Source organism: Carcharodon carcharias, chromosome 19 (assembly GCF_017639515.1).
Source record: "Carcharodon carcharias isolate sCarCar2 chromosome 19, sCarCar2.pri, whole genome shotgun sequence".
Taxonomy (NCBI): Eukaryota; Metazoa; Chordata; class Chondrichthyes; order Lamniformes; family Lamnidae; genus Carcharodon; species Carcharodon carcharias.
The window spans coordinates 101,727,730-101,740,590 of NC_054485.1; the positions used below are offsets into that span (position 1 = coordinate 101,727,730).

The window sequence follows — 12,861 nt, forward strand, 5'->3', positions numbered from 1 at the left end:
ATTCATTAGACTGCATTACTGACTGGAATGGGGTGTCAGATGAACATTAAGCCATATTTTACATAGTACTTAAAAAGCAGAGAATCAGGCAATTTGGCCCCTGGCTTGTTCTCCAGGAGCAGCCGTGCCCCCAGCCAAGCTGTTCCAGTCCAACTATAACACTGGCCTCCACCCGACAGTGTGGAAGACTATCCAGGTTATATCTGGTCCACAAAAAAAACAATCCAGCCAGTTACCATCCCCTCAGTTGACTCTCAATCAACAGCAAAGTGATGGGAGGTGTCGTTGACAGTGCTATCAAGCAGCACAAACACAGCAATAACCTGCTCACAGATACTCAGTTTGTGTTCTGCCAGGGCCACCTTGGCTCCTGACCTCATTACAGCCTTGATCCAAACATGGGCAAAAAAAAGCGCTGACTTGAGATGACTTGAGTGACTGCTCTTGTCATTCAGGCAGCATATGACTGAATCGGGGAGCCTGTGCAAAACTGGAGTCGGTGTCAAAGGGGAAAACTCTCCATTGGTTGGAGTCATACCTAAAACAGAGGGTGGAAGTGGTTGTTGAAGGTCAATCAGGTCAGCTCCAGGACATCACTACAGCAGTTCCTGATGGTGGTTTAGGGCCAACTAGCTGCAACAATGATCTTCTCTCTAACGTAAGGTCAGATGTGGGGATGCTCACTGATGATTGCAATGGTCGATACTATTCGCAATTCCTCAGGTACTGAAACAGTCAATGCCCGCATGCAGCAAGACCTGGACAACACCCAGGCTTGGGCTGATAGGTGGCAAATAATATTCATGATATGAGAGTCAGTCAATGACCATGTCTAACAAGAGAGAGAATCAAACCATCTCCACATGACATTCAATGGCATCAACGTCCTGGGGAGTGGGGTTAACCTTTGACTAGAAACTTAACTGGACCAGCCATATAACTACTGTGGCTACAAGAGCAGGTTAGAGGTTGGGAATTCTGTGGCAAGCAACTCGTCTCCCATCTCCGCAAAGCCTGTCCACTGTCTACAAGGCACGTCAATAATGTGATAGAATACTGCCCAATTACTTGGATGAGTGCCATTCCAAAAACACTTAAGTAGTTCAGCACCATCCAGGACAATGCAGATTGTCACCCTATCCACCATTTTAAACATTTACTCCCTCCACCACCAGTGCACAATGGCAGCAGCATCTACCATCCACAAGATGCACTGCAGCAACACACCAAGGCTCCTTGAACAGCACCTTCCAAACCCACAATCTCTACCACCTTGCCGGACAAGGGCAGCAGGCACATGGGAACACTACCACCTGCAAGTTGCTCACCAAATCTCTCACCATCCTGACTTGGAACTATACCATCATTCTTTCAATGTCACTTAATTAAGTCCTGGAACTCCCTAACAGCACTGTGGATGTAACTACACTTCAATCACTGCAGTGGTTCAAGGCAGCAGCTCACCAGCACCTTCTCAAGGGCAACATGGGATAGGCCAAACACTGGCCTTGCCAGCGATGCTCAAATCCCAAGAATGAATAAAAAAGACGGCTGGTATGCTCCACATGAGCCTCCTCCCATTCAACTTCATCACATCTATTAGTATATCCTTCTATTCCTTTTTCCCTCATGTACTTACCTGGCTTCCATGTAAATGCTTTATTACAATACTGCAAAGCTTATTACATCGGTTCACAACTAGAAACTGGACTTCAGTTACAGCATTTAATTCTCTTCTCTAAGCCGTTATCAGTATTTTAAGCAGCAGCCTTAATAGTAAACTGAATGGCTTTATCTGAATGCAATGAAAGCAGCTCTAAAAGGAGACCCGTACAACTGAACTGCAGGATAAAATTACAATGCAAATGGTAATGAGCTCTGGTGAAGGCTTACAACTGAAGAGTTAACAGATACGAGTGCACTTATTCTATTTATTGCATACATCAAAATCAGTCACACGTTAAAAGGGAAATTTAAAAAAGGTGCAGACCCATTGAACCTAGCGATCTATTGCCTTATCCCAATGTACATTCTGCAATGGCTAGGAAAGCCTTACCTGAAAGACTGGAGGGAATTGAACATATCCTGTGTTTGGGAGACCTGTGTTCCTTGTCGGATGCTAAGAGCAGAAACTTGGGCCTGGCCCTGAAGAGGAGTGTGAAGGGGAAGTGTGATCTGCTGGGTCGGCATTGCCTGCAATACAACAGAACAGTTTGCATCAGTTCAGCTCTTCTCTAGTTCAGCTGCTTGGAAGTGGCTTTGTGTTTGAAGGGAAGGAAACGCTTAAAGAACATGGGAATAAGTTGTCAAAGATTATTTCAAGTTGTCTTATGAAACTGGGGGAACAATGTGCATAACTTATCAGAATGGGTTAAGCCCATTGTGATACCAAACTAGACCTTGAAAGCTTCTGATTTGATCACTGATCTGTATGGAATTAATGATTAGGGGAAAACTGTAGAGGAGCCACAATTGGCCTTGGAAGTCCATGAACTTGAGGGATGGCGGGGGGATTCAATGGTGGTGCCTACTCCAAAGCACCATCCAGTGGCCCCCTGTTGGTAAGTGTGGGTATCGACACAGATGGAATCAACTTCAGCTACACTGCCCTCCAGTGAAACTCATTAGATCTGCTAAACAATGGTGAATGGGCAGACATGGTTTTAAAAAGAAAAATGGATATTCACAGACACCACAGCCTCAGCAATTCTGGCAAGCTTAACTTTGTGTGTATGTTGTGAGACCTGCATACTGGGTTCAAGTGACTGTGCATCAAGCCACTGTTCAGGCTTTAGCAATTCCACCCGTGTCAGAAGATAGTGGGTTCAAGACTGACAGACCGACTCCTGGTGAGCTGAGCACAACACAATGCTGCACCTGGATGCTGCCATTTCAAAGAGCTGGGGGCGGGGGGTGGTGGTGGTGGTGGTGGCGGCAGCGGTGGTCTCCCAGATGCCTTGGCCAATATTTTTGGCTATTTGAGTTTCAGTTGAGTTTAGTATCATTGCAATTACCACATGGCTGTTTGTGGGGCCTTGCAGTTTGCAAACCAGCTGCTGCAGTTCCTACATTAGAAAAGTAACTAGACTTCAAAAAGGACTTCATTAGCTGTAAAGCTCTTTGGGACATCCCGAGGTCATGAAAGAATTGCAAGTCTTTCTTTTCAATGCAAAAACCAGCGGTGGTTCCAAAGGTGGAGCCTTCTGAAAGCGAATGTGGAAACCTGCCCCAAGATATCAAGACAAGTGTCCCTGCACGTCTGATGGTCTGTTAGAAGCAGAAGGGCCATGTTGGTGACTGCTCGTGCCAAAATTTTCAATGCAATAGTGGATTATCATGATCTTACCCGCGAGAGTCCAGACTGGAACGCCTGATGCTGAGAAATGGAGGGAGGCATCCCGCGAGGCTGGCTGCCATAGAAATGGCTTTCCATGTAGCAAGGTGGAATCTGGTTACTTGGCGCTGTGGTAGGGGAGAAATATGGATTAATTTTGTGAAAATAACAAAATAGTTCAGGTGCTTTCTCTATCAATGAGAACACAGAATACTTGTATATTGAATTCTGACAGCAGTGAAGAAAGGCCAAAAGCAGTGTTGAACGCCTCAAGAAACTCTCAGGCTCAACTCAAGTATACTGAGCCCAGAGACATTATTACTTTGTTTGTGGAACAAAATTCGGATGACGGTTGTGGCATTGTGCTCTAAGAATTGTGGCAATTATGTTAATGACATGCAATGGGGACCTGACAACATGATTTCCACTCTTCCTAAAGGCTTTATATAAAAAAAAAAGCAAGCTGTTTCTCTAGAATCATTTTTCACCAGCAGATGGTGCTGTTGTACAGTACTATCATATGGTATAAACATTATGCTGCGAGGCACCTGATCCTATCAAAAATGAGAAAATGCTACTTTGCTATTGATTTTGACTTTAGTTTTCAAAAGAGCATTGTTTAAAAGATAATCGAATTTGTATTATGCATCTTTAATAGGCTGCTCCCCAGTGACTTCACCAGTAAATGCTCCTGCCTAGTGAGCAGCAGGGCCATCTAGGCCAGGATTTCTCAATTATACAGCACAAGAGACTGCCATTTGGCTCAGTGCAGCTATGCCAGCTCTGTATATAGTTATCCAATTAATCTCAACCCCCTTTCTCTTCCTCCATATTCCTGGGTAAACTTAGACCTCTCAGGTATTTATTAAATTCTCTTTTGAATGTTTCGGTTGATTCTGCTTCCACCGCCCTTTCAGACAGCTCATTCCAGGTCACAATAACTTGCTGTGAAAAAAAATTGAATTTCTGGGCTTTCCTGATCTCCCTGGGCTCATCAAGGGTGGCAGCGGAGACGGTAGGGGGTGGCTAAAATTTAACTTGGCTAGAAAGGCAGAAAAATGCTGGGACACATGGTGGAAAACTGTGGCTAAGAACATTTGGAGAGGACAAGCTCAGGCTGGACTCTGATGCCCTTTGTGACTGAAAACCCTGCTCCTTCACCGTGGCTCTTGTCTCGCAGTCAACACACCAATGCAGTATGGAGGGAGTGCTATACTGGTCTTAGGTACTGACTTTCACGTGAGACATTGATCCAGTCTGCCTTCTCAGGCTGACCCAAACTTGGCTCTATTTCAAAGACAGTAGTTCTCCCCAGTTTCTTGCCGATATCGATAAAATGGATTTTCTGCTTGTTATCACGTTATTTATGTGTGGGGCCTGGTTGCTGTGTTTCCAACGTGACGACAGTGACTGCACGACAGCCAATGAGATATTTCTGAAAAGGGCTCTGGGACATCCTGGAGCAGTAAACGATGCAATATAAATGGTGAGCTTTTTTCCTTCTAACTGTCAGGGTTCACACACAAAGAATGGACATATCTGAAAAATATATTGGAGCATTGGAAAAGTAAACAGAACAGGAAAGAAGAAGTAGGGGCGGGGGGGGGGTGTTGGAGGACGCAGCAAGTTTACAAGGACAAAAGGAAAGAGCTGTTAAAGTGCTTACATGTATATCAATAGCTGGTTAAACAGCTGAAATGACATGCAGAGAAAACAAATTGAAGCATAGTCAGAAAAAACGATGGAATAAAAAAACACAAACGTACAGTGACATCTAAAGAGTGGAATGAGAAGCATGGGTGAAGAGCAGACAGCAAGACGCAGAGAATAGGGGAACAAGTAAATGGGGAGAGGAGAGCGAGGAAAGTGTGCGCACAGAGTGGTGTGGGGAAAACAGCACAGGCATTAGATCAAAGTACTGAGATACTGAACCTGAGAGGGTGGCAGATGGTGCCACAGAGGCCACGGGTATCGAGTTGACAAAAGAATGGTAGTCATCAGTAATCTCAGCCATATCTGTGTTAGCCACGCTTGCAGAAACATCTTTTTCTGTGACACCTGGAGATTTCTCCCATGCTTTACGAGCAGACTCCATCTGAGGAGGAAAGAGAATGATGAGCAAAATAGCCTCTTGTGTACTTGCTGCTTTAAAAATGCAACTACCCTCTGAAATGGCCTAACAAGCCACTTGGTTGTACTAAACTGTTAGGTAGACTGCAGGACTTCAAGAAGGTGGTGCACCACCACCACCTCAAGGGAAATTAGGGATGGGCAACATGTCAACCTTGCCTGCTACATCCATATCCCATGGAAGAATAAAAGAAGTGATAAAATCAATCTCAAGAACTATCACTGGGATTTCCTCAAAGGGCAAAGGCAAATATGGAAAAACTACATTCACCCAACACTCAAGTGGTTGAACAATAGATTTTATCTTCCAAACCCAGGCTTGTGTATGGAGGCTGTAGCTTGAAAATAAGAGTACTGGTGGTGATAGTTTGAGATGAAGAATTAAAAATATCCCAAAATGAGATATTTTTGTCACAAAATAGGTATCAGGCCAGGAAGTTTCTTTTGTTGAAAACACAGATACAACACTTTACAACAAGCTAGCTGCATGTCTTTATATCTAGAGTGGGGAAGTAGCTCCTAGGACGAAACAAGGACCAAGTACCAATCGTTCAACAATACAGGATAGTGGACAAAATGGGAAACCTTCAAAACGGGAGGCATTTAGGGCATAATTGCCACATTGAGATAAAGTAGTACAGCAAAAACTGGAACTTATTGAATGACCAGAGAAGCTCAAATTAAACGAAGCATTGGAGGAATGTGACAAATCCAGGGATAATGTCAAACTTGAATAAGAAAAACAGAAGTAGAATGAAAGGCTAAGGGAGGGTATTAACAAAGACTTGTGGTAACAAAGGAACATTATGTATACAAGACGACAAATAGCTTAAAGATAGCAGCGCAATCAGATGAAAATGGAAATTTTTGCAGGGTGAGTAAGTACTGCATGAGTACTTTACCTTGGTTTGCACAGAAGTGTGGTAGAGTGCAAAATGAGAAAGTGGAGCAATTAGAATAACTACAGATAAAGATGTAGTGTTCATGGTGGAAAAGGCAGTAGGGTCTTGACAAATTGCATCCTCGAATGCTGCAGGAAGACGGAGGAAGTAGCAGAGGCTCTGACCACAATCTATCAATTGCGGGGATTGTGCCAGAGGGTTACAATGACACCTCTGTTCAGGAAGGGAAAAGGGGATAAATTAGGTAACTATATAAACCAGTCAGTCTAACATTGGTAGTGGCCAAGATTTTAGGGGCCATAAAACAGAAGGGTGGGGGTGGGAATTTATACTAATTTAGGAAGACAAGTTACTTAAGGATAGCCTGCAAGCATCTGTAAAAAGTAACCGGCTGGGGGGGGGGGGGGGGGGGGAGAGATAAATATCAAAGTTTGTCTGCGCAGCCTCAACTTTAGCCCCAATAACTTTTGGGAGTGGAACAAGGCTTCAGGGATTTCAGAGTCTTGATGTTCAAAACTATTATGGGCTTTCAAAAAAGGTAAATAGGGAAAAACTACTTCCACCAGTTAGCATTGCTTATTAAAAGGCAGTATTTCGGATCTTAAGAACAATGGAAGGAGTAGGAAAAAAAATTAAGAGGTTTTGTTAGCATATGTGCCATGCCCTGCCAGGACAACAGCAGAAGCAGAATTTTCACAGCTTTCTCTCTTTTTAAAAAGAGGGGGCAATGGATAACCATATGAAAAGAAAATATTTTAAAAAGGCCGAGGGAAGGACATGGAAATGTGACTTTCAGAGAACAGGACCAGCCAGGTGTGATGGGCTGAAAGTCCACGCTGCAAAATGTTGATTGTATTCTGGGTTAACCCTCTTTGTACTGAGTAAATGTGAAAGCTGCTGGAATAACAGAAACAATCGTTTACACATTAACATACAAAAGGAAAAACTGGAATGTCTACCATATTGCCTGATCAACTTCACTACTTGCAAGTCTCTCATCACAAGATATGGCAATGTACTTTGTCTAGAACATCAAAGTGGTTGGCTTGACCAGCCTGTCCCACATATAAATCGACTGTCGTAAAGGCAATGCCCACAGTGCAGCCAACTGGAAAACATCAGACAGCAGCAGCCCAGAAACAACACCTGAAGGCTGGGTACAAGAGTGCTTGCTCACATATCCAGGGCTTGTTGTCCACCATGATTAGGTTCCAGAGAGGCAAAACAGATGCTGATAAACTCACCCACCAGTGGTGCAATGTCCATGCTGGGACCAGGAGGCTGGCACTAACATCCTCCAATTTTGACAGCAAAATGCACCGCCTGCACTAGGCTGCTCGAACTCCAAGCATCTGTTGTCCGTCTAGCATGGACTCAAACCCAGCTCATTAATTGTCTAGCAACAATTAGCAACCGTGCTTGCAGGAAGAATCTCAGTGTCAAGGTGGCCCTAAAATAATAGTAGCCAAGAGCGAGGAACCAATCCACCTGTTCATGTGCAGACCTGGAAATTTCAAATGCATGACAGATCGATTCACAGCCTTCCTGAGCACTTTCAATGAGTAAGTCCACTGATAGAATGTGTCATTAGGGGTTGGGATTCTTCTCACTCACCTTCAGAAGTTCAAAGGCCTAAAAGGAATGGCTCTGCATTGGGAAGCCCATCAGTGATCTGCTCTGTTAAGCCATGTATTTTTAGCAGATTTATTTCCTGTCTTACCCCTACGCACATTTGGTTGGGAGGTCGGGAGAGGTTGGCGGTGGGGAGGTGGAAGGGGTTGGGATCCTGAACCTTGGTTCTGGCAACATGTTCTGTAAGTGATGGGCTCTGAAGGGCGAGAGTGCGCATGCTCTATATTGGGAATACAGATTAACCCCCGCAGTGGGGGTGTGGATTCTCTGCAAAGTAGAATTGCAGATGCAAACATGCTTCTGTACATGTTTAATTGGTAACTGAGCAAGCATTAAAAAGTGCACTGTTGTGCTCGTAGGATTCCTCCAGGTCACCACGTGAACAACTCAAAAAAACTGCCCCCCAAATTTAATAGAATTCTTTCAGGTATGTCTGGTATAGGCACTGACCTGAATCCCTCTTTAATTACTTGACAGAGTTGCTCACGAGTGACTTAGCCTAGTAGAACTGCTTGCTCTTTCTCAACAGTGAATCAGAAATCCTACCTTAAGAGTCAACTCAGTGCTGGGAAGAGATACAGGAGCCATCTCACTGTCCTGTGGTGGGGTCTCAATGGTGGGGACTGGCAGTGGGGCAGCTAAAGGCACCTGGGAAGATCAACATAAGAAACATCAATGCCCCATTCTTGATAAAATAATGAGCTGACTGATATCCCATGCGGTGAAATAGCCTACCTACGCTTACTATCTTAGGTTGATGCATGAAGAATGGGCACTTGGCTGATGTCGCATATAATGGATTTGCAAGCCAGCAGGAGTAAGCATCTTTAGCAGGGGAACAGACGGGGCAAATAAATTGGGGAAAAATGATGAAAACAGTGTCTTTGTAAAATAGGAATAAGGTCTTCAATCAATGCAGAGACGAAGGCTACGTTTTCACTTATGAAACATGACTTAGAGTTTTGTAAAACAGAATTCTGTGATACACATTAAAATGACATCCATTGAATTCTTTCTCAGCCACTTTTCACTCAACAGCAACATATTTTTCATCAATGACACTTAAATACACAGGGAATAGTTTTTAAGAATAATGGACAATTGTGCAATAGTTGCTCGGTCATGCAAAGCACACTAAGAAGTGTTTTTTAAAATATATTCCTCTGAATTTAGAAACTGGTGGTCCAGCACCCCATTAAACCCAACATTAGAGTAGCCTTACTGTTGATAAAAATACATTGGCCAGATTAGGCCACTGTAGCAGAAGTTGTCCTCACAAGAGACTCCTGCCTAAATGGGGGAGCAGGCTCACACTGTGCACATATGATGAGAACAATTACATGTAATTACTGCAGGCACTGCAATTAACCAAAATTTCTGGAAGTCTGTCTGGACCCTTACAGACCCAGTAGTTACATCAGAAAGGGTTATACCCTGCATGTGTTTAACCTGGTAGTAAATCCACCAGTTTGACATCTTAAAAGACACACTTTGCTCACTTAATGATGCCAGCTCAATTTGCTGACTGCTGGAGAACAGGATCTTGAGGAGGAAGTCACGTAAAAGGGGAAGTGGTAAAATCATGAGCAGATTAACCTGCTCTTCCGAAGTGATTATAGCTGCTTTTCCAATGGAGCTTATTTTGTTTGGATTCCAAAAGATTGGCAAAACACGTGGCAGCTTCTCTTTAATTTATACTAAATCTCTCCCCCTGTTATTGGCAGCTGAATTGTTGTTACAACCACAGCCAATATTATTTGCTGAGCAAGCCAAATTCCAGAGGGAAACTTGTCTTATTGACCGTAATTTAAAAAAAAATTTTTAAATCCTAAAATACAAGTTAAGAAAAAAACTTCAACACAAGATTAAAATTACATTGTTTTAAGATTATTTCAATATTCTCCAAATAAAGCCTACTTGGTCAGAACACACAAGTAATTACTTGGCAACAGCTCCCTTATAACCATAAAAATCTAGTAATATTACCAAGGCAAAAACTGGTCACTTTAATAAAGTATACCACGCAACTTCTCACTCTCTTCCACTCTGCTGTGGAAATCCAAGAAAGAAAGGTTCAGAAACAGGCTGCTTCCTGAAAACAAAGACTTCTCTGGCTTAAAACTGGATGGCTGCTTCAGGTTTCACACCTTTTCCAAGCACAGCGCTAGTCTCAGGACATCACCACAACACAGCCAATCCAACTCAACTAAACAAAACATCTTTCCTTAAATATCCTTTTTCCCTTTCATCCTGGATTCCATTATTTTCAAACACTCTTTGAACCCAAATTTCCCAAAATATAAAAAATCTTTCATGTTTTCCTATTGTCTCTACTTTCAGGTCAAATAAAATTTAATAACCTTCTCTTGTTTATTTATGAAACCTTTGCAAGTTTGAAAGGTCCCTTAAACTCCCTTTGAAATTTAGCAGCTGAAAAGTCCTTACTGATCACCTAATGCAAACTTCAAGACACAACTTATTTACTTGTAATTCCAACTTTGCCATAGCCTCTCATTACAAATGTATGCATCTAACCCCTTTACCTTTCATCTCTTAGATGACAAGCTGTCTTTACTAACCTTCCCCCAGTTTAATTAATCATGCAGACACAGCCTTCTTTACAAAATACCACCATATTCCCAAAAATAACATCCATCTTCACAACTGTAAGTTATTTTATTTTGTGGGTCTATCAATCGCCACTAGGAAAAGGGTGCCAGATTCAGCGCTGCAAACAGGAGGCTACTTTATTGCTGCCAACATTCCTCATCTTATAATATCTATTGTCCATATATCTCGAACCTCAAAAAAGTGCAGCAATTTTGATTCCATTTATTGCACGGGTCTCCTTCAATTCAACCTCTGCACATCTTCCTGTGAGCAGGTACAATGCAGCTCCATACTGCTTTTGGGCTTTCCTTCCTTCTTTGCACAAAGAAATAGGAGCTGGAATAGGCCATTCTGACCTTTGAGCCTGCACCACCATTCAACAAGATGGCTGATCTTCCTTCTCAACTATATCTTCCCAATATCCCTCAATTCACTTAGTGCCTAAACATCTACTGACCTTTGTCTTGAATGTTTTCAAAAACTGAGCATCTCAGGGTAGAAAATTCTAAAGATCAACTCCCGCAGTGAAGAAATTTCACCTCATTTCAGTCCTAAAAATTTGACCTCTTATCCTGAGACGATGCCCCAGTGTTCCAGATTCCCCAGAGGGGATTCAACTTCTCAGTGTCTACCCTGTCAAGCCCCATAACTTATATTTGAATTAGATCATCTTTAATTCTTCTAAATGCCAGGGAGTATAGGCCGAACCCACTTGGTCTCTCCTCATCCCAGGAAGCAGTCTAGTGAATCTTTGTTATATTTCCACTAGGGCAAGTACATCCTTCCTTAGGCAAGGGGCCAAAGCTGCATACAACAGTGCAGGTGTGGCCTCACAATGCCCTGTCCAATTGCACGAAGACTTCTTTAATTCCTATGCAATTAAAACTAACATACCATCTGCCTTTCTAATCACTTGCTGTAACTCTTTTGAGTACAAACCCATTTCCATCTGTTTCAGATGAAGTTACATTGTTTCATAGTTTGCCACTGAGAGATTGGAACTCTTGATCTTGAGGTTGCAAGCCCAGTACCATAACCACTTGGCTATTTAGGCCAAGCTCATCACTTGCTGTATCTGCATGTTTATTTTCTGTGATTCATGCATGAGACTATCCAGGTCCCTCAATGTAAACATTTCAATGTTTCTCTGCAAAACACATTGCTTTATTATTTTTTTTCTACTAAAGTGGAGAACTTCATGCTTCACATTGCATTCTGTATGCTATGTATTCTGCAGGCTAAAGTCTAAGCTTAGCAAACAAAGTGCCACTACAGCCACATCTTCAATACACTTGGTGGTGCCTAGCACCATAAGTGTTGGCTTTTCACCACACTCCTGCGGTGGCACAATCACCCACCCTACCCAAAAAGGAAAGAAATCAAAATTATACTTCATTATTTCATGGGATGGGGGCGTCACTGGCAAGGCCAAATTTGTTGCCCATCCCTAATTGCCCTTGAATGGAGTGGCTTGCTCGGCCATTTCAAAGGATAGTAAGAGTCAATTACGTTGCTGTGGATCTGGAGTCACATGTATGTCAAGCCAGGTAAAGATGGCAGATTTCCTTCCCTGAAAGGACATTAGTGAACCAGATTTATAACAATCGATAATAGTTTCATGGTCACCATTACGGAGACTGGCTTTCAATTACCACCAGGCCACCATCTCCCTGTAAATATGCATGCGTTTAAAAAGTACAGTTCCCTGTGATGGCCCAGTTAGTCAGGTAGCACATATAATAAGACCAGGAAGTCCAACATTCTAGGCCAGCATGGATTAAGTGATAGGGTTCCTATGATTGTCCTCTGGGCTCGGGATGGGGTGAAGAAGAAAAGGGCAAGGCTCCTGTTGCAAGCAACATGCTTGTGGGTGGCAAATCAGGATAGATTTGGGCTCCACACTCCATGGAAGAACATGCCATCAAGACACAGCTTCAAAGAACTGGATGAGTATTTGGCAAAGTACCAGAATGAAACTGATGCAAACATATTCCTCAAAAGACAGCTTCTTCAGAAAAGGAAATATTTGAATTCCCAATGGTTTTTAAGCCAGCCAAAGGTCAGATAACTTGCTGCTCAAGAACTCTTCTTGCTAACAACAGAGCTTAAGGACATTGATAGCTTTCAGAATCTTCACCTATGCTTGTATGTGTAAGCTAATTTACAAATATGGAATAATGGGCAGTGGATGATTGCGGGTTTACCGCTGCCCAATGTTCCCTCTAAGTTTTTTTCCAATATGTGGAATTAATT

At 42.8% G+C, this 12,861-nt stretch overlaps 1 protein-coding gene across 4 annotated transcripts in view; it reads right to left on the reverse strand.

The window, feature by feature from the left end:
- The window catches only part of prrc2a (proline-rich coiled-coil 2A), a 124,252-nt gene that overhangs the window by 14,316 nt on the left and 97,075 nt on the right, over window positions 1-12,861 (reverse strand). For 3 of the 4 annotated variants that reach the window (XM_041212504.1, XM_041212503.1, XM_041212502.1), the window contains 4 exons: window positions 8,545-8,646; window positions 5,267-5,429; window positions 3,347-3,462; window positions 2,057-2,193 (listed from right to left, as the gene is read on the reverse strand). In XM_041212504.1, coding sequence (XP_041068438.1) covers window positions 2,057-2,193; window positions 3,347-3,462; window positions 5,267-5,429; window positions 8,545-8,646 — 518 coding nt within the window. The remainder of the gene's footprint in view (window positions 1-2,056; window positions 2,194-3,346; window positions 3,463-5,266; window positions 5,430-8,544; window positions 8,647-12,861) is intronic. The other variant, XM_041212505.1, reaches the window with a different exon arrangement.